Source organism: Myotis brandtii, unplaced genomic scaffold, assembly GCF_000412655.1.
Source record: "Myotis brandtii unplaced genomic scaffold, ASM41265v1 scaffold775, whole genome shotgun sequence".
Classification (NCBI taxonomy): domain Eukaryota; kingdom Metazoa; phylum Chordata; class Mammalia; order Chiroptera; family Vespertilionidae; genus Myotis; species Myotis brandtii.
Genome location: NW_005371106.1, coordinates 264,034 through 285,082, shown reverse-complemented (window position 1 = coordinate 285,082; position 21,049 = coordinate 264,034). Strand labels below are relative to the sequence as shown.

The window sequence follows — 21,049 nt, the reverse complement described above, 5'->3', positions numbered from 1 at the left end:
TGCACCAGGCCTCTATCCTATATAATAAAAGGGTAATATGCAAATTGACCCTAACAGCAGAATGACTGGGAATGACTGGTCACTATGACACACACTGACCACCAGGGGGCAGACGCTCAATGCAGGAGCTGCCCCCTGGTGGTCAGTGCACTCCCACAGGGGGAGCTCTGCTCAGCCACAAGCCAGGCTGATGGCTGCCAGTACAGCGGTGGTGGTAGGAGCCTCTCCCGCCTCCTCAGCAGCGCTAAGGATGTCTGACTGCAGCTTAGGCCTGCTCCCTGCTGGCAAGTGGACATCCCCTGAGGGCTCCCGGGCTGCCAGAGTGATGTCTGACTGCCGGCTTAGGCCCAATTCCCCAGGGAGTGGGCCTAAACCAGCAGGTGGTCATCCCCCAAGGGGTCCCAGACTGCGAGAGGGCACAGGCCAGGCTGAGGGATCCCCCTGAGTGCACAAATTTTTGTGCACCGGGCCTCTAGTAATAAATAAAAGAAGGAGCTCTTACCCTAAAAAAAAAAAAAAATCCACTAGCCAGTTTGGCTCAGTGGACAGAATATTGGACCACAGACTGAAGGGTCCCAGGTTTGATTCCGGTCAAGGACATGTACCTTGGTTGCAGGCCGCTGCCCTCGTTGGGAGCATGCAGGAAGCAACTAATCTATGTGTCTCTCTCACATAGGTGTTTCTCTCTGTCTCTCCCTCTCCCCTCCACTCTCTCTAAAAATCAATGGAAAAAATATCCTTGGATAAGGATTTAAAAAAAAATACAGGAGTACCCTGTTACATACACATATACTGGATTATAGTGTGTTTCTTAATGTGGGGTCACAATAAATATAGTCAATCACTATTTTTAAAATATTAAAAACAGCCATTTTAGAGACTCAAAGGACAAATTTTCAAAACTGCTAGGAAAGTAAAACTGTCAACTACATCCCTTGTATGCACAGCATTTTTTTAATGCAAACTTGTATGGAGAAAAAGGAAGTAGACTTATCACTTGCATACTCCATGAACTTTGACAATAAATTAGAGGTCAGCACAAAAGGAGTTAACTACACAGTTGACATACCAAAAATATTACTTCTTTAGCTTATTAGCAGGAACTTCAAGGGAACACACAAGGCTGTTTTATTTTAAACAGTAAAATACTGGGAGAGCATCAATTTTCAATCATTAATAAGTTACTGTAAGTTTAATTTCTACAATAGATTCATGTTTAGATACAAGATGACAAATCAGTTATGTCTCCTTTGACAATTCCATTAGAATGAAGTAGGTATCTACTGCTATTTTTAAAAGGTCATGAAAGCTAGGTGGAAAAGACAGCCTCCCTCATTTAGCTGCATCTGCCATGGGCCTAATGAGACAGCTTCTTTTAAATACAGTCAAATTTACTCACTGAACATCTACCAAGAACCTACAATGGGTCTGCCTGCATGTTGAGGGCCAGAAATATAAAAATAAATAAGAATTAGGTGAGATGTTATATTAATCATCAGAAATATTACCATTTAGTAAGTTTAATCAATATTCAATATCACCATTACTTTAATCGAAATAATTTTCTTTAGTTAAAAATGGATATTTTCATTTCTCAAACTTATCTGAATATGTCTAAATACTCCCCAAAAAAGACATCACTGCCATCTGATGTCATTCTGAATGCCAGGCACAAAGCCATGTAGTTTCTCAACTTTCAGTCTCTGATAATGTTATCAGCAAAGTTTCATCAGTTTTTTCCTTTACCCTGTAAAACCCAAGTTTAAAAATTCCTGCAACTCCTACATACCTATCTGCCTCCAATAAAGAGGATCCAGCTTTGGGGTAAACAGCTAGAATTGTGACAAGTCTGCAAGAGTAAGACAGATAACTAATGGTGATCTCCTACGCACCAAACCAAACATTAGGAGTCACCACATCTCCCCACTAGTTGAATGAAACCTCACAGCATTTAAGATTCTAGATACTCTTTTATCATGCCAAGCTGCCTTTTGCCCTTGATGTCGATTAGCCTCCTCAGCCTCTGCCACAAGGCCCACACCACAAACCAGATCTCAAGACCTAAAGGCTACAATAATATTCCATTAATTCTTGGGTGCTGGTTTCATTTAGTTTTTCCCTACTGACATTGAATTCATTCTTCTTCAAGGATGGAGGTAAGGAGATAGGGAAACAGAAAGAAAAGAATGAAGGTAACTTGGCCACAAACAAGTTACGGAGTGGGAAGATTAGTCTTTGTACCAAAAATGGAATAAATGTGCAGCAGATATTTTATTGATTATAATATTTATAGTAACATACACAGTTTACTCTGTTGCACTTTTATGAAGCTTATGTCTCACATCTTACAAGAATTCTCCCCTGACTAATGCCATCACTAACTAACACTGTATTCAATTAAAACAAATGCCTTTGGCTCTCCACATCTCTTAGTTAAACCTAGTTTTGCAGGTCTGTCTTATCTCCCTCATGAGACTGAAGAGCTTGCTTCTCCCCTAAACAATGTTCAATAAGGAGGACCAAGCAGGTATATTCACTGGTCCCTAGGCAAGCCATGCATATTCTCATCTCTACATGTTTGCTTATGTTGGCTTCCTCTTCTGAAAGTATCTTCCCCCTCTCTAACTCTCAAGCCTACAGTGGGGCCTTGACTTACGAGTGTCCCGACTAACGAGTTTTTCGAGATACGAGCCGTCTCTAGGCCGATTTTTTGCTTTGAGTTGCAAGCTAAAATTTGGGTTACGAGTCAGCTTCAGATACCCCACCGCTAGTTGGCGCAGCGAACGAACGTCACAGTGAAGCCACAACATCAGCCCAGCATTCAATTCATTGTAATAGTGAAAACTGATTTGACATACGAGTAATTTGAGTTACGAGCTCCGTCACGGAACGAATTAAACTCGTAAGTCAAGGCCCCACTGTATTTCTAAGTTTAAAGCCTTAGTAAAGTCCCACTTTCCCCATGAAGCCTCTTGTGTAATGATGTAAATCTAAATCATAAATATAAATATTTTTGTTTAGAGTTTATGTTTAGAAACCAAGTTTTTCTATTTCAAGAATGTAAATAACATATTAATAAACTATAAATTCTCTGTACTAACATGCAAAAAACATTTTAGAATACCTAACTTTTTAAAGACTATCCGATGGATCCAATTACAGTTTTAAGTGAAGATTAAAAACTAACATAAAACTTCTCTTCAGACTACCTATACTAATAAAAGGGTAATATGCTAATTAGACCGGGAGACCGGACATCTTCCTACTGTCGACTTCCTTCCGGACAAAGCCACGGTGGTGGGGGCCGAGGCACAGGCAGTTAGGGACGATCAGGCCAGCAGGGGAGGGCAGGTGGGGGCCATGAGGCCGGCAGGGGAGGGCAGGTGGGGGCCATGAGGCCGGCAGGGGAGCAGTTAGGCGGCAATCAGGCTGGTAGGCAGGCAAGTGGTTAGGAGCCAGCAGTCCCAGATTGTAAGAGGGATGTCTGACTGCCAGTTTAAACCGGCAGTTGGGCATCCCCCGAGAGGTCACGGATTGGAGAGGGTGCAGGCCGGGCTGAGGGACCCTTTCTCCCCCACCCCACCCCCGAGCGTGATTTTCGTGCATTGGGCCTCTACTGTATTAATAATATTAAGAATTAGCCCTGGCCAGTTTGGCTCAGTGGCTAGAGTGTCAGCTTTCAGACCAAAGGGTCAAGGGCATACATCTCAGTTGCAGGTTCAATCCCTGGCCCTGGGCCAGCAGAAAGCAACCAATTGATGTGTCACTCTTATGTCAATGCTGCTCTCCCCCGCCCCCCCTTCCATTCTCTCTAAAAATCAATGGCAAAATATCCTCACTCCTTGGGTGAGGAATAAAATTAAAAATAAAAATAAAAGAATTACCCTAATAGCTACTACTTATTAAATGTTTGTATAACACTGTCATTATTTCTCATAAAAAAAACCTTGAAGGTAGGACTATTATTTTCAGTAAGAGAATAGTGGCTCACGAGTTTTTCTCAGCAAGTGTAGATGAGGATTGAAACCCAGATTTATTTAGTTCTAAAGCCTATATTCTCTGTATGACACCAGCTGGGTCCTAGTGATATAGGCAGCCAGCCATGACACAAAACATCCCAGTTGGCGCGTAAGTACCTGAATCTAAATTGTAAACTCGAGGCTCTTCATTTTTAAATTTGTAACAATTTTAGCCATACAAAAAATGTCCAGAATTACAGAATGAATTATCACCAATTTGGATGTAAATAACTTCAGAGCACAGACCACAGAGATCAGTAACCCATGGTATGTAACATCTAACACCATTTTCATTGTGGAAAACCCAAATATGGTAGGGAAAGCAGCTTCCTTGCTGCCCTGCTGCCCCCTTCCCAGCTACTGCTCTTGCCCAGGAGAGTCCAGCAGCACAGGCAGCATACCTCCGAGCATTCCCCCAAGTATGTCTGCTGGCTACTTTGCCAATGGGCTTGACCAAAATGGTTCCCACATATACAGCTGTCATTTCTGTCTCTCTGACCTGTAAAGCAGGGAATAAATGAAGACTTGGCATGCTATATCCGACACCTGCCAAATCCCTATGTTGCTAATATAAAACATCCTCTAGGCATTCAAGTGAATTAAACAGTTACTGAATTCCTACTGTGTACAATGCTCGCTAATGAAAGGCTATACAAGTTATCTAAGAGAGGAACCATAGGATTCTTATTGTGGCAAAAAAGAAACTTAGAAGTCTTCCACTTTCATCTAGACCTTAGACCAGTGATGGCAAACCTATGACACGCATGTCAGAGGTGACACGCGAACTCATTTTTTTGGTTGATTTTTTTTGTTAAATGGCATTTAAATATATAAAATAAGTATCAAAAATAAGTCTTTGCTTTACTATGGTTGCAAATATCAAAAAATTTCTATGTGTGACACGGCATCAGAGTTAAGTTAGGGTTTTTCAAAATGCTGACACACCAAGCTCAAAAGGTTTGCCATCACTGATCTAGACCTTAGAGTAAACTACCTCCAAATGGTACTTATTACCCATACCACATATATTAAAACCATATAGCACTCCTCTCTACATGTAAGAAATAAAGAACAAGTAGACAAATATTAAGAATATAAATAACATATGAACATTACAGATAAGCAGAGCAGTCAGGACACTGAGTGATGAGTATGCAATACCACAGTCTGCTCTCTGTATCTGCAGGTTCCTCATCCACTGATGTGTACTATGTAGTTAGGCCTACAATGGTTGTGTCTGTACTGAACATGTTCAGACTTTTTTCCTTGTCATTGTTCCCTAAACAATACAGTATTACATTAACATAGCATTTACATTGTATTAGATATCATATGTAATCTAAAGATGATGTAAAGCATACATAGGTCATATGCAAACACTACACCATCCTATCTAATAAAAGGCTAATTTGCAAATCAACCAATCACTATGACGCACACTGACCTCCAGCGGGCAGATGCTCAACACAGGAGCTGCCCCCCGGTGGTCAGTGCGCTCCCACAGGGGGAGCGCCGCTCAGCCAGAGGCCAGGCTCACAGTTGGCCAGCACAGCGGCGGTGGCAGGAACCTCTCCCGCCTCCACAGCAGCACTAAGCCGTCAGTAGGACATCCCCTGAGGGCTCCTGGACTGTGAGAGGGCACAGGCCAGGCTGAGGGACTACCCCTCTCCCCAAGTGCACGATTCTTGTACACCGGGCCTCTAGTTTTATATAAGGGAATGGATATCTATGGGGGTCCTAGAACCAATCCCCCATGAAGGATGACTGTAATTTCTAAATATATAGAAAGTAATGCCCAAAAAAGAACTATTTCAAAAGATACATAATACTAGAGCCACATATGATCCTAAACCACCTGAGAACAGTAAAAAAGAGAGCCAGTCAAAGTAACAATCCAACGGAGTATCTTTAACGGTATGAAAGTTAAATTACTAGAAAGTTTCATGCCTATATAAAGTATATTTTAAATACAGTAAACTTCTCTAAGGCATGTAAGCTGAGGTGAGTAATCTGAATTAATAAAAGTTCTGAACTACACAGAACATTTAAGAAAAAAATACATCATTAAATACAAACACTGAAAGAATAGAAAGCAAAATTATATTTAGTAGAGAGCCTATTTATTAGATTCAAATCATGTAATTTTAGTATGTTTGAAATATGTAAATCTACACATATTTAGGTCTCCTCAATTTTGTTTTCTTTCGAACCTACTCTATTTCACAGATTATCATGCTATTCTGCAAAGATTTCTTTAATGAAGGTTAACTTTAGTTTGGTGTCTAAATTTTTTTGAATAAAGCATAAAGTTTAAATCAATCTAGAATCAGATTCGGGAATTTTGTTTCAGACCCAGTAATCTGGTTCTAGGTTCAACAAGAATTATACTCAATCTCTCCATTTCAAAAATTCTCAATTTAATATAGTTAACTAGAGGCCCGATGCACGAAATTCATGCAAGGGGCTTGGCCCTTGCAGTGGCGGTGGCTTGCCTCGGCCCTCGCAGCCTCGCCTTCATCTGAACTGTCTGGTCTAATTAGCATATTACGCTTTTATTATTATAGATAGTATCTTCTTTTGAAGTCTAAATGAACCATAGTTAAAAAGATAGTGTTATTACCAGTGAGAACTGGTATTACTATACTCTGTACAATGACTTTTAGAATTCTACAATGTCCATGACATTGTTGCAAAAAAAAAAAACCCAAACATTCAGCATAGTCTTACCCTGAAAAATTAAAAAATGTAAGTCACAAACAAAACAACTTGAAAATTTCATACTACATCCAAGCCAATATCTGTCAGTGAGAAGTAAGCATGATAAAGGAAAGGCACATTAATGAAATCATGAAAAGCTACTTACTCAGATCTCTAACCTGAAAATTTTAACTGTCATTCAATTTTAATACAATGAAAACATCGTTAAAATGTAAATTTTGAGTATGAAAGACTATAAATTCCATACCTTTCCAACTGCTTCTGGTGTTTCTCCTCCCTAGCCTGAGCCTTCATCTGTTGCACTTCAATCGTATCAGGCTTCCTTCTCCGCATGTACAGTTCGTGGTTTCCCATACATAAGGCCAAAATCCGCTTATTGATCCTCAGGCGAGGCGCGTAAAAAACAAAATCCTAAACATAAAGTACTCCAAGTTTAAAATCTTCCTAAAGGACAGTCTCTCACACAATAATCTGTAGATAAATCTCAATATGTGGCATGAATTCTTACGTCACATTACATCAAGCTTAGATATCATAAAGTTTCTGATCTCTCAGTGAGTATGCCATACTGTCATGTAACTGGTTCCCAACCTTTCCATTCCCCACCAGTTTTGTGAAGAGGATAATAATCTTACAGTTTCAATACATTAACTGTCATTTATTACTGTTTCTTCTCCTAAGTAACTATTAGTATCTGTACCTCCACCTCAGGGTTCGTTTGTTTTAATTTTTATCACATTTATCTCAAAACCGTCCTTTGTTCAAGGCTGTCAAGTTTTTTAAACTAGAATTGTTCTCATCTTTTGCCTTTTCAGTAACTGACAGAATACCAGCTACGTTTGATACTACAGTAATCAAAGAATCTATTTAAATATAAAGATTTAAGTTTAAGGCTTCCAATTACAAAATACAACATTCATAATGCAAATCTCTTTTAACTACCTCTGTTACATTCCAAACACCAACACCAACGTTCCTAAATTGCTTCTTAGAAATGGTGATTATTTTTAACCACTTCCTAATAGCTAATAGTTAAATTTCAGCTAAAATAAAACTCTAATAGTTGTATGGTATAATAAAATTGGAACCTTGAATTTTTAATAACATTTACTATACAATACAAGGTGAAAAAGAGTATTCCTTAGGAGCAATTCAATAAATGAACAATGTCATTCTTCAAGTAATACCATAGCAAAGTCACAGAAATTTACAATACATAAAACATATTTTAAAAATTTACTTACAGGTGCCTTTTTGTCGATTGGCTTTATAACAAACTTTTTGTCATTAAATGAAATATTTCTGATTTCACTCCAGGGAAAACCAATTTTAGGTGTTAACCTTAAAAAATGAGAGCATCCCTTTAGTTAGAAGCAGGAAACAATGGACAAAATCCCTATCAATTTTGGGCGGCCAATTTATCCAAATGACCGATCTTTAGAGTTCCAGATTTTAAAAATGTATTAACTTACTCATAACACACTGTTGACATTATCTTTTAAGGGGAAAATTTGATCAGTTAAATCACATAAAACAAAGAATAACTATCCCAAAAAAGTTCATAATGTGTCATGAACCTTGATTTTCCTAAAATTACCTAGAGAAAACTATCTAGTTCTAGAGTGTTAAACTGAGCTCTCAAGAGTTTGCACTGGTTTTATTTAGAGTCAAGATACTACAACTATTAAGCTTAAATATTTTTAAGAAGAGAGAAAACTATCTAGTTCTAGAGTGTTAAACTGAGCTCTCAGAGTTTGCACTGGTTTTATTTAGAGTCAAGATACAACTATTAAGCTTAAATATGTTTAAGAAGAGAGGGGGAAAAAAGATAGCTTGTATAACTTTTCATGTGAATTATGGACATAAGTTACTAAATATTAAAAAATGTTTTCCTTCCTGTTTAATTTGAAAATGTTTGCATTATTTATAAATATACTAAAAACTGAATTTTCAGTACACAGACAGACAACAGTGCAGTGAAGGCCTGGGGGGGAGGGGAGTCAATGGGGGGAAAAATGGGGACATCTATAGTACTTTCACCAATAAAGATTTTTTTTTTTTTTAAAAAAAGGCTTAATTTTAGCCAGGCTGGAGTGGCTCAGTTGGTTGAGGTCGGTCGTCCTATGCACCGTAAGGTCGCCAGTTCTAGTCCCAGTCAGGGCACATACCTGGGCCTGATCCCTGGTCGGGTGCATTTAGAAGGCAACTAATTGATCTCTCTATCTCTCTCTCTCAGCATGTCCTCGGGAAAGGATTAATAATAATAAAAAATAAATAAAAGGCTTAGTTTTATCGTATATGACATATCTCCCACAAAAAATTTTAAACACTTATATACACAAATGTTTGGATAAATAGAACTAAATTCTAACTCTATGATGATAAAACAGATGTCCCTGTTTACCTCTCTGCATACAAAGATTTAGGAAATCAGACTGGAACAAGTAATTTTGTTTCTGCTTTTCATATATTTTACTGTTTCAGACTGCCCATCAAATGCATCACTGCTTCCAAAAACAAGAACACGAAATGACTGTAACACCTTGTTGGCCAAAAGGCATATTCAGTCAGTGTTCTGATAACAGAGTATGAATTTCTATCTATTTATAGTCCTTTTAATTCTTAACCTGACTGACTGCAGTACAGCAAATAATTTTTTCTACAAAAAAAACACTTTATTCAATATGCATGCTTTATACTGTCCCCTAGTGGCCACCAAAGTAAGTCAAAAATAACTACTTAAAAGGGAGGCTGTTAGAATACTACCTTTAAGGTAACATTATACACTACATTTACATGTTACTTTTACAAATTCTAAAGCAATTTTCTCGTATAATTCTCACAACAATCCTGTAAGGTGACCCTAGCAGTTATACGAATTTCAGTTAATAATTTGAGCAGGGTCACAAAGATAACCAGTAACAGAGACGGTAAAAGAACCTAACCAACCTTTAAAGTTGAACCCTATTTTTTACAAAAAATTTGGGCCTGACTGGCATGGTTCAGTGGATGAGTGTCAACCTATAAACCAGGAGGTCACAGTTCGATTTCCGATCAGGGCACATGCCAGCGTTGCACACTCAATTCCTGGTAGGGAGGCGTGCAGGAGGCAGCCGATCAATGATTCTCTCTCATCACTGATGTTTCTCTCTCTCTTTTACCCTTCCTCTCTGAAATCAATAAAAATATATATTTATAAAAAGGAAATATAAATAATAAATACATTCTCATCATAAAAAGAAAGTTGCCTGCCTGGTGTGGTTCAGTGGTTGAGCATCGACCCATGCACCAGGAGGTCACGGTTCAATTCCAGATTAGGGCACATGCCTGAGTTGCAGGCTCGATCTCCAGTAGGGGGCATAGAGGAGGCAGCCAATAGAAGATGTTTCTCTCTCATCTATCTTTCTCTCTCTCTCCCTCTCTCTGAAATCATTAAAAACATATTTTTTAAAAAGAAATTAAATCATTACATAAAAGACCAAAGAACCCTTTGTCCACAATCCCCAATCCCTCCCTCCTGCCCCAAGCTAACCCTGCCTCTTTCATATTCCCCATCTTTATCTGTATCTATATATATATAATGAGTACTCTGATGAAAACTAATTTAATAACTTTTAAAAGAAAGAAAAAAAAAAGACTAGGCCTTAATAGTCTTAAAGTTATTTTTGCTTTTTAAAACTTTCCCTTCTGAATGATATACCATTTTAACTTGCTTTGTAACATAAATGAAAAAATATACCAATCATCATGTATATGTTTAGAAATGTTTTATTAGATATGTGTAATAATAAAACTAAAATTTTGGAGCCAACCCAGAATAGAGAAATGCCTTTGTAAAAGGTGCTCCTGGCAGACTTGAATGCTTACATGGTTTGGTAAATAAATTAAAGAAAGGTATGAAGCAACTGCAGCTATCATTCCTGAAAAGGGCTGAAAGAGCTTGATGGATTTTATATTAATATAAAAATACCTGGTCAATTTCAAAATAAAATTACATATTTTTAATACAGGGATATTCTAGTTTAATAATGTCAAAAATATTCAAAACAATTCCTATAAATGTTCAACAAAAAGGTTTCACAAAACAATAAATCACACATCTTTTAATTCCATTGTCTCATTGCTCCTGATTTCTTATAGATGCTAATTTCAATTTCAACTTGTATGCCAGGCATGACATTTAAAGAATTATTCTTCAACTATTGAGGGGACAAATTTTAATAGTTACTAGACATAACTTATAAAAAATTAAGAAGCATACTTAAAATAAAAATGAATCCTCTCATTTTGATAAATACACTAAGTAAAATCTAAAACTGCAAGATGTTGAGCGCCTGGCCGAGGTAGCTCACTGGTTGAGCGTCGTCAGTGGTTGAGAGTCAACCTGTGCACCGGGTTTGATTCATGGTCAGGGCACATGCTCAAGGTGTGGGCTACATCCCCAGTGTGGGGTGTGCAGGAGGCATCTGATCAATGATTCTTTCATCATTGATGTTGCTCTCTCTCTCTCCCTCTGTGAAATCAATACATTTTTCTTTTTAAATTAAAAAACAAAACTGCAAGATGTTGAGACAATGAAAATATGATATCTGAAAGCCTACCAGTATGAGATATTAACTGATCTTTTAATTTAGAAAAAAGCAGTAAGAGTAATCAATAATCAAGCCAACTGATTAACGACTAGTTCACTACTTACTTACTTGTCATCACGCTCATAAATATTGAGACCCAAAGCATCAACACCTAGCCACAATTCAGTTCCTTTTTTATTTTTTATTTCAAAATAGTTGACTCCATACATTTCTAGATCTTGTGCAATCTTCAGGTATTCCATCATAGAATCTTCCCTGTTGAAATAAAGCTTATTACAATATATTTAAGTAAGAGTAATAGCAAATTACAAAAATACTTTGAATTAAAATTCAGTGCTTTATTCATGTCAACTGATCTTTTGAGGATAATCTGATGTAATAATTAATGTTATAGAATAAAAATACTTTAATTTGAGAAAAACACTAAGAAAACAGCCATCCAAATACCTTAGCATTCCTCTATGTTCTTCATGCCAGTTCTGTATTCTTTCTTCCCACTGCTCTTTTGTCAATTTGTGTTGCTCCAAAACACTTCAATGAAAAAAAGAAAAAAAAAACACACCAATGAAAATGCCCCTATAACTGAAAAGTCAATATTCCTTAAAAGTTTAGAATCAGACCCTCACTGTGGTGGTTGTCAAACAAATCTATACACAATAAACCTGCCTAGAATAAACACACACAAATGACTACATGTAAAACTGGTGAAATCTGAGTAAGTTAGGTGGATTGTATCAATGTCAGTATTATGACTGTGATACTGTATTGAAGTTATGCAAGGGAGAGCTGGAAGGATACACAGGATCTTTCCACAATTTTAAAAACGCACACGAATCTACAATTATCTAAAAACAGAAAGTTTCTAGGATCCTGAAATTATTTTAAATAACTTGCTTTAAAAGTTATTATACAAATAGTTTATAAGAATTCAAATGTTTCAAATGAATAAAATATTGGACAGAAAGGAAAAATAACTCAATATTAACGAAAAAATTAGATAACAGGTTGAAAATCAGAATTCTTAGGCCTTAATTCTTCTTTTACTGTATGTATTTTTTGTGCTGCTAAATTTAATTTTCTATAGGCAATACTTTATATAAAAGTGAAAAGTTATACTTTTTCTCACCACCATAACCTCCAAATAACTTTTCATTAGGTTGTTTTATCCTTCCAGTGTTTATTATGCAAATATAAAAACACACAAACTGATTTTTAATACCAAATCAGCAGATTCAACATGCATATAACTTACCTACTATGCAAGCTATAGAGTATGTACTTCTATTCTCTTTGGGTCATATAATAATTATTTATCTTTCTTTATTGGTGAATCCCCAAATCCTACTTTATTGATTGCAAAAGCTGTGGTGTTAAAATATTGTTTTGTGCCCTAACCGGTTTGGCTCAGTTGATAGAGCATTGGCGTGTGGACTCAAGGGTCCCAGGTTCGATTCTGGTCAAGGGCATGTACCTTGGTTGCGGGCACATACCCAGTAGGGAGTGTACAGGAGGCAGCTGATCTATGTTTCTCTCTCATCGATGTTTCTAACTCTCTATCCCTCTCCCTTCCTCTCTGTAAAAAATCAATAAAATCTAAAAAAAATTTTTTTTAAATAAAATATTGTTTTGCTATATTAAAAGTTTACATAAAACCTAGGAATTTCTTGGCAATACAAAGAAATCTTCGTATTGAGAGTAGATTCCTTAATGGATGGGGTCTCAGACCATTATTTTCTTATTACAAACTGCTCCTTTCTCTATGTATTCTTTTTTGAAGCCCTTGCTTTTTGGGGAAAGAGTTTTGACTTCTTCCTCAGAGCACTTAAGTTTCCACATTTTTCTTGTCTATCCTTTCTCTTGCTATCTGACCCCTGCTCACCAATAGGAGTGCAAACAGCCTTGAAGGCATAATCAATTCAGCTAATTGCTGGTATCCAGATGTTAACTAAATCTGAAGATATGGGTTAAATTGGATGCCATTAAGATTTCTGCTATAGGTTTTTATATCCTGTATTTCAGATATCATTTGTTTGTATTTTGCATAATGCCCTTGTATTATTAAATATGCATGGCTGATTTGCAAGTATCCAAAACTTCCTTCCCCCCTTTTTCTTCTGTCCAGAAAGAGCCCTTCTTCACGCCTAAGGCCAATCTATCCAACTTGACTGTTACTCTATGTGGGCCTTTAAATGACTTCTCTCCACTTCTTCAGCATCTTCACTCCACTCTTTATGGCAGGAGACATATTTATTGTTCCCTGCCTATATTATTAGCAGCTATACTTATGTGTTACAGAGGGCAAAGACCACATCGATATTGCTCACCACTATATGCCCTGTCAGCACTGAAGAGTACTCAAAAATTTGTACAGGATATTAAAAATCAATTCTTTCCCATCTTTTACAGAACATGTCTACAAACCCATGCTTTGCTACTCCTAGTTTTCTTCTTTTAAATAGCAAACTTCATTTGAGAACTGTCTATATTCACTACCCTTCAATTCTATACCTCATGGCCACTGCCCCTGGTCTACCACAATCTGACTTCACTCCCCAACACTCTACTGAAACTGCTCTTTCTAAGGTCACTACCCATCACCTTACCGTTATTCCCAACAGACACATTCATTGCTTTCATACTCGACCTCTTTGTATTATTTGACACTGCTGACCTTAAAGCATTCTTTTACCTTGGCTTCCATGATGTAACACTCCGCTGGTATTAATCTCAATATACTTTACAGGAGCCTCTTTCTCTGTACTTAAAAGTAAAGTTCCAACAAGGTCTATCCCATGCCTTTCTCTTATTCTGTGTGTCCAAGAGGACTTTAAGGTCCATCTCTTTCATTCCCATTTTTGTGCTAATTACTCCCAAAACTATCATAGCTCAAACTGCTCTCCAAGATCTGAACACACATTGACAAATGAATGCTAGCTCTCTCTTGATTAAACTATAGATATTTCAAACTCAATAGGTTCAAAACTGAAATCTCCCCCCTGTGAAATGTATCCTCCCCGCCCCCCACCCACCCACCACCTTGTCAAAAGGCTATTACTAACCATCCAGATGCCCAAGTCAGAAACCTGGGATATAAAAATCTATGTATATCAAGCTCTTTTTAAAGGAGAAAGGTACTATCTAGTGGAGCTAAGTATTCATATCACCAGGAAACTAAATTCTACTGTGGGAGAACAGATGGCTTATCTGGGTTTTTTAATGTAAGAATTAAAGGCATCCATCAAAATCATCAAGTTACTATGATTTATGATCGCCAAATAATCTTCTGATTACTAATTCCTCATACTTAGATAATGAGTAAAAGTGTGCTATATACCAAACATGAAATTAGCAATCACTGTGAAAGTATTTTCTCCATTCTGAACTGAAAAATTAGTAGTATTCTAACATTAGAGTGAGTCACTTTTAATCTTAGATAGCTGGAATTAGTTCTCCACAGACTATTAACTTGAAGACCAACTGACTACTTTCAATAGCAAAGATCAAATTTTAAAGAGCATGTGCTATCTTCTTTTTCAATAGAGTGGTTACAGCACACATGCATTTAAAATAAGAAATTGGCCCTAGTCAGTTTTCTCAGTGGTTAGAGCGTCAGCCTGCAGACTAAAGGTTCCCGGGTTTAATTCCGGTCAAGGGCATATGCCCAGGTTGTGGGCTTGATCCCCAGTTGGGGGCATACAGGAGGCAGTCAATCAATGCTTCTTTCTCATCACTGATGTTTCTATCTCTCTCTCTCTCCCTTCCTCTTGGAGATCAATAAAAATATTTTTTAAAATTGTTTTTTAAAAAATAAATAAAATAAGAAATTGTGCTTAAGTGTGATTCCAGTGTTTACAATTTTTTAAAATCACATGACTATGAACTGTAAACCAATTAATTCATCTGGTGCTCAACCAAATATGAATCTGATTTAACACTGAAAGAACAACTATGTTATATATACTTGTTGAGATAAAATTATTTTTGATGAACAATTAAATTGTTCAGGATAATTTTGATTATATATAATATTTGCCTTATGTACTGGCTTAAAACTTAATCTGCTGTACATTTTATTATATATAAATTATACCTCAATTAAAAATAAAAACTAAACCTTATCTGAAATGAAATTCTACTGTGCCAATACTCAATTTCTTAATTCAGTGCTTAAAAAAATCTGAGAAGCCCAGCCAGCATAGTTCAGTGGATGAACATCGACCCATGAACCAAGAGGCCCCTGGTTTGATTCCCAGTCAGGGCACATTCCTGGGTTGTGGGCTCAATCTCCAGTGGTGGGCTGCAGGCCGCAGCCAACCAATGATGTTACTCTCATGGATGTTTCTATCTCTCTATCCCTCGCCCTTCCTCTCTCTAAAAAAAATAAAATAAAATAAATGAAAACATATTTTTAAAAATCTGAGAAAAAGAATTTTGGGTTAGAATAGTAATAAAAAGCAGACAAACACATAGACTATAAGTATCTCATATTCCTGATTCTTTTGGTAAACAACATGCATTGTTTTACCTTCAAAGATAACTATTACTGCAATATTAATATTTAATAATCAAATATTAAAGCTACTGCACTTAATGATAACTTATAAAGCTTATATCAACAGAGTACACTTTGTTAGATGAAAATAAACACTGATGCCTAAAATCAAAGGAAATTAATAAAAGTAGACATAACACAGCTTAATCTTTCTTCATATTTAGTACCTGAAAAAGAAACTACATCTAAGAGCGTAACTACTATGAGAAGTGGTGCAGAATTGAATTTTTAGATTAAAAGATATACAGTTTTGAATTTAAATGGAAATTTTAAAACTTGAGAATTTGAACTAAGAACAGTAACAACTTCTCTCCAGTTCTAAAAGATCTCCACGCATATTCTAATATCAGAGACGTGTGCTACAATTAAGCACTGAGATCGTTAAAAGTAATATCTGATGCTATACTTGCTAAATTTCTTAAGTAATGCTATCAACTAACACTTGTATCACACTTCACAGTTAAAACTGTACACCGTATAGTTCATGTACAGTCATCATAAACTAAAAGGTAGGCAGAGCAGAATTGTTATCCCCATTATGCAGATTCAGATTTCAAGACTCAGGGATGTTGGGTTTTTGCACCCAAGATCACACAATTAGCAAAGAGCAGAATCAGTACTCAAAATCTAGGTCTCCTGCTAATGATTTTTTTCTCATGCCATGCCACTTTAAGCTTATAGAGGCAGCAGTGTATGCAGATAAGAACACAGCACAGGACTGTTATTCTGAAGACTAGGCTTCAAATGCCTTTTCAAGTTAGAAACATAATTTTTATTCTATGGAGGGCACACAGGCTGTTACTTATTATTCTCAGAAGCATTTATTAAACACGTATCTGCCTTTGTTTTTACCAAGCAGTGACAGCGGCATCCTCCAAGCTCAAATCTCTATTTATTGCTTATCTTGTGGAAAGGAGGAGAGAAGAGGCTGAAGGTTTAGTAGTTGCAGACTATATAAACCTACGTAGCTACTAAGTCATGATTTTTAAAACTATACTCCAATTCACCTGACAACTTGAAACCTAAAAAAAAAAATTTTGATTTACAAACTTCTGAAATGTAATTTTTCAGAGAATATAACATAGGAACATGTTTCACTTACCGCTGGGGGAGGAGTCTATCATTAGCCAGGTAGCCTGGTTTGTGAACCTCTTTGTTATAGTCTCCATACTTGGCTTGGACAGCATAGGAAGCCAGAAGGACTGCCGTTTCTGGTGGGCAATAGATCTCATCATTTAAGATTGCTTCTTTAACTTGCAAGAAGAAGAGTCTCTGGGTTATTTCTTGAATTAATTCCTCAGAAACATCTTCAGGAAAGAATTTAGCTCTAAATTTGAACTGTAAAGGATTCTCTTTTTTAACATCTTGCTGTGTCACCTGGAACAGTAATTTAAGAATAATCAACAAAAATCTTAAGTTCAAAATAACTGAATCTAGTCACATCAAATTCTTTCTAGAAGTAGGATGTAAAACAGCAATAAGAGTCTAATATTTAGATTCTTATTTACAGGTTTAGATTCTAAACCTGTAAAAAATATATGAGAAAAGATTCTATGCTCATAAATATGACCTATAACTCACAGATCCTATCTAGTAACCAAACTGAAACTTCTCCTGAGAAGCTTATGCTACAAATGTTTACATCAAAGTCAGTACTGTTATACTAATAATATTTCTTATATTGTAAATTTTCAAATAGAAAAAGTGAACATTTCTTTTTCTAAGATAAGTTGATGGTACCTTATTCAATTAAAAGGCATGACACCTTTAATGATCCAGAGATAACTACAAAAGGAGGCCTGATCAGTACTTAAGCTTTTCTGACACAAATTCAAGATAATTAACCTCGGAGTAGCCTAACTATTAGTTAACTAGAGGCCCAGCGTGCGATTGAAATCGCGTGAGGAGGTGCCCCATGGGGGGCCAGGACCCGCGTCTGATTCATGCAGCGCAGGCCACCGCGGGAGTCAGGTCAGACCAATGCCGCGAGGGGCTGGAACCCATGCCTGACTCGCAGCGTCCCCCGGCCACCCTGCCTGTGTCCGCTCCAGGGCCACCCGAGCCACAGCACCAGCTCGGGCAGGCCCCCTGTCTCCCCTCCAGGCCTTGAAGCAGCTGCAGCTGCTGCTGATCAGGCCCTCCCCTCCCCCAGAGCAGGCGCGTGGAGGCCCCTGCTGCTCAGACCCCGATGCTGCGCGCACAACCTCCTCCTATCAGGTCAACCTGTTATGGCGTCCTGGTTAATTAGCATATTTCTCTATTATATATATATACACATACACACACACACACACACACACACATATACACACACACACATAGACTGTCCCATTATACATACTTTACCTTTTTATTTAGTTTAAGCCATGTAGAATAACCTTTGCTGTCCACATACTGCAGCCCAAAAAACCAGACCTCACGCAAACCAACTGTTTTCACCACCTTAAAAAAAAAAAAGTCAATTTCAGTTCTACATTCATACTTTAACTATGGCACTATACTTCAAAAGAAAAACAGAACTACATAGGTATTACAGGTATATGCCTTTGCTATAGAGAAGCTCTTTCCTAATTTTAACATATTAATTAGAGGAACATTTCCTAAAACTTAAATTCAGGTTTGTATATTAAATTTGATAGTGTCAATTCAATCCTATTTGATCCATTTTTTTATACCTCCTTTTCCTGCTCACTCCCATCATGATCCCAACAAGAGTCTAGGGAAACAGGTACAGAATTGTCGTAATCCCATTTTCCTATTTAAATTTACCCCCATAACAAATGCAGGCTGGTGCAGCCACTGTGGAAAAGAGCATGAGATTCCTCAAAAAACTAAAAAAATGGAACTGCCTTATGACCCAGCAACCCCACTTCTGGATATTTATCCAAAGAAACCCAAAACACTAATTTGAAAAAGAATTTATGCACCCCTCTGTTCAATCTACCCTCACAACTACACTACTGGTTAAGGCAAGGCAAAAACAGAACCACTTTGGTGATAAGAGTCACTGAAAACATTTAAATGCCATGCTCCCTCATTCTTCCCTTCACTCACCATTGTATGTTCTTCCCTCACTGAGCAAGAAACCATTATTGGAACATGCCATGAATTTTACCCTTCTACGGCTTTGCTCATGCTTTTTCTTCTGCCTAGAATGTTTCTGTACTTTTACCACCTGATGAATAATTTATTCCTCAAGGCTCAGCTCAACTGACATACCTTCTGTGAATTAAGCTCTCCTATTATCCAGATAAAATGAATCACTTGTCCCTTGACGTTCCCATGGTACTTCACCTATACTAGAACATTTACTGTATCGTATCATAATTAACTGAATTAGCAGTATATCTATTTATTCTCCTTGACTGTTTAAAATTACAGACAGAGATTATTTGCCTTATTTATCTTAATATACATGTCATCTCAAAAGTATTAAGAGTAAATAAAGTGGTGAGCTAGGTCCCACAGTCAGGATTGTCCCAACACTTAGCATAGCATATTTCTTAAAATCTATATTTAAAATAAAATGAGGGAATAGAGCTAGAGGAGCTGAGAGTTTGTTAACATTTTAAAAGCTTTACAGAAAGAGTCAACAATAGTTCTTAAGTGATAAATATTCTTGGTTTTTTACTTTTAAATCTAAAAGCATGCCAGGCTTTTGGTTTTAAGATAGCAAGCTGAACCCTTTAGTTCACTTCCCTTCTCTTGAAAAATTTCACTGAAATGATACACACAAAATTAAAAATAGGAAAATCACTTAGCTATGTTAAGGAATGTTACCATAAAAAACAAAAACAAAAAAAAAACAAAAACAGAAATTTCTGGATGATGTGGGATATAAACACTCATACTGATGCAAAAGTTAATCAATGCCAAACAACAAAACTTTAACGTGGACAAAGACCAGATCATTTAACTTTGGCAAAATAAAGGTCCCAACAGAGCCATAGCAAACATTCCAGCTCGGAGTGGCAGAGGTAGGGAATTTACCCAGGTCAAGAGCAATTGACAGCTGTGTATTCAGGTAGCTGGCCTATGCTATTGCCCCAAGGCTTTGTGTGATTCTAAATAAGGGGTATTTGCCACAGCAGGCAGCAGGGACAGTACCTTAACTTTAGACCAGGGGTCCTCAAACTTTTTAAACAGGGGGCCAGTTCACTGTCCCTCAGACCGTTGGAGGGCCGGACTATAGTTTAAAAAAAAACTATGAACAAATTCCTATGCACACAGCGGCGGCAAAAACACCCGGCGGGCCGGATAAATGTTTTCAGCGGGCCGCATGTGGCCTGCGGGCCGTAGTTTGAGGACCCCTGCTTTAGACTATGACAACAAACACCAGGAAGAGCAAGAAAGCTCAGCTGTGCAGTTCCTGAGGAGGCCTTGTATTTTCAGCAGCTCTTTGCCCACTTCTGGAAATGTTCTCAGAAACTTTCGATCACATACCTTTCAAGGTGGGGCAAAAGTAGGTTTCCAGTTGTGAGCACACAAAACAGTGTTTTTTTCTTGTGTTTTAAGTATTATATTATTTTCCATATGAATTATAAACCTACTTTTGCCCCACCTTGTATAAGTAAAAAAATGCTTGGACACATAACTACAATACATGAATATTCATAAATTATACACATACTGTCACACATCTACTAGTCCAGTGATGGTGAAACTTTTGAGCTGGGCGTGTCAGCATTTTGAAAAACCCTAACTTAACTCTGGTGCCTTGTCACATATAGAAATTTTTTGATATTTGCAACCATAGTAAAACAAAGACTTATATTTTTGATATTTATTTTATATATTTAAATGCCATTTAACAAAGAAAAATCAACCAAAAAAATGAGTTCACGTGTCACCTCTGACACGCGTGTCATAGGTTCGCCATCACTGTACTAGTCTACACTAATAAAAGAGAAACATGGTAATTGGCGTACGACCGCTACCCTTCCCATTGGCTAATCAGCATATCCTTATGCAAATTAACTGTCAGCCAAGATGGCGGCCGGCAGCCAGGCAGCTGGAAGCGAGCAGGGAGGCTCACCTGCTCCAGTGATTTCGAACTCCAACGTTCCCCGCCTCACTTGCCGGCCTCTGAGTTGCAACTCTAAGCAACTATGTACTATGTTGCAAATGTAGTAGCTAAACAAAACCCCAGAAACCAGCTTTCAGCCTGC

At 37.3% G+C, this 21,049-nt stretch overlaps 1 protein-coding gene across 2 annotated transcripts in view; it reads right to left on the bottom strand.

Moving 5' to 3' along the window:
* RDX (radixin) overlaps positions 1-21,049 on the bottom strand; it is a 96,896-nt gene that overhangs the window by 50,068 nt on the left and 25,779 nt on the right. For both annotated transcript variants that reach the window (XM_014530777.1, XM_014530778.1), the window contains 6 exons: positions 18,228-18,323; positions 16,984-17,258; positions 11,777-11,860; positions 11,438-11,584; positions 7,982-8,078; positions 6,985-7,148 (listed from right to left, as the gene is read on the bottom strand). In XM_014530777.1, coding sequence (XP_014386263.1) covers positions 6,985-7,148; positions 7,982-8,078; positions 11,438-11,584; positions 11,777-11,860; positions 16,984-17,258; positions 18,228-18,323 — 863 coding nt within the window. The remainder of the gene's footprint in view (positions 1-6,984; positions 7,149-7,981; positions 8,079-11,437; positions 11,585-11,776; positions 11,861-16,983; positions 17,259-18,227; positions 18,324-21,049) is intronic.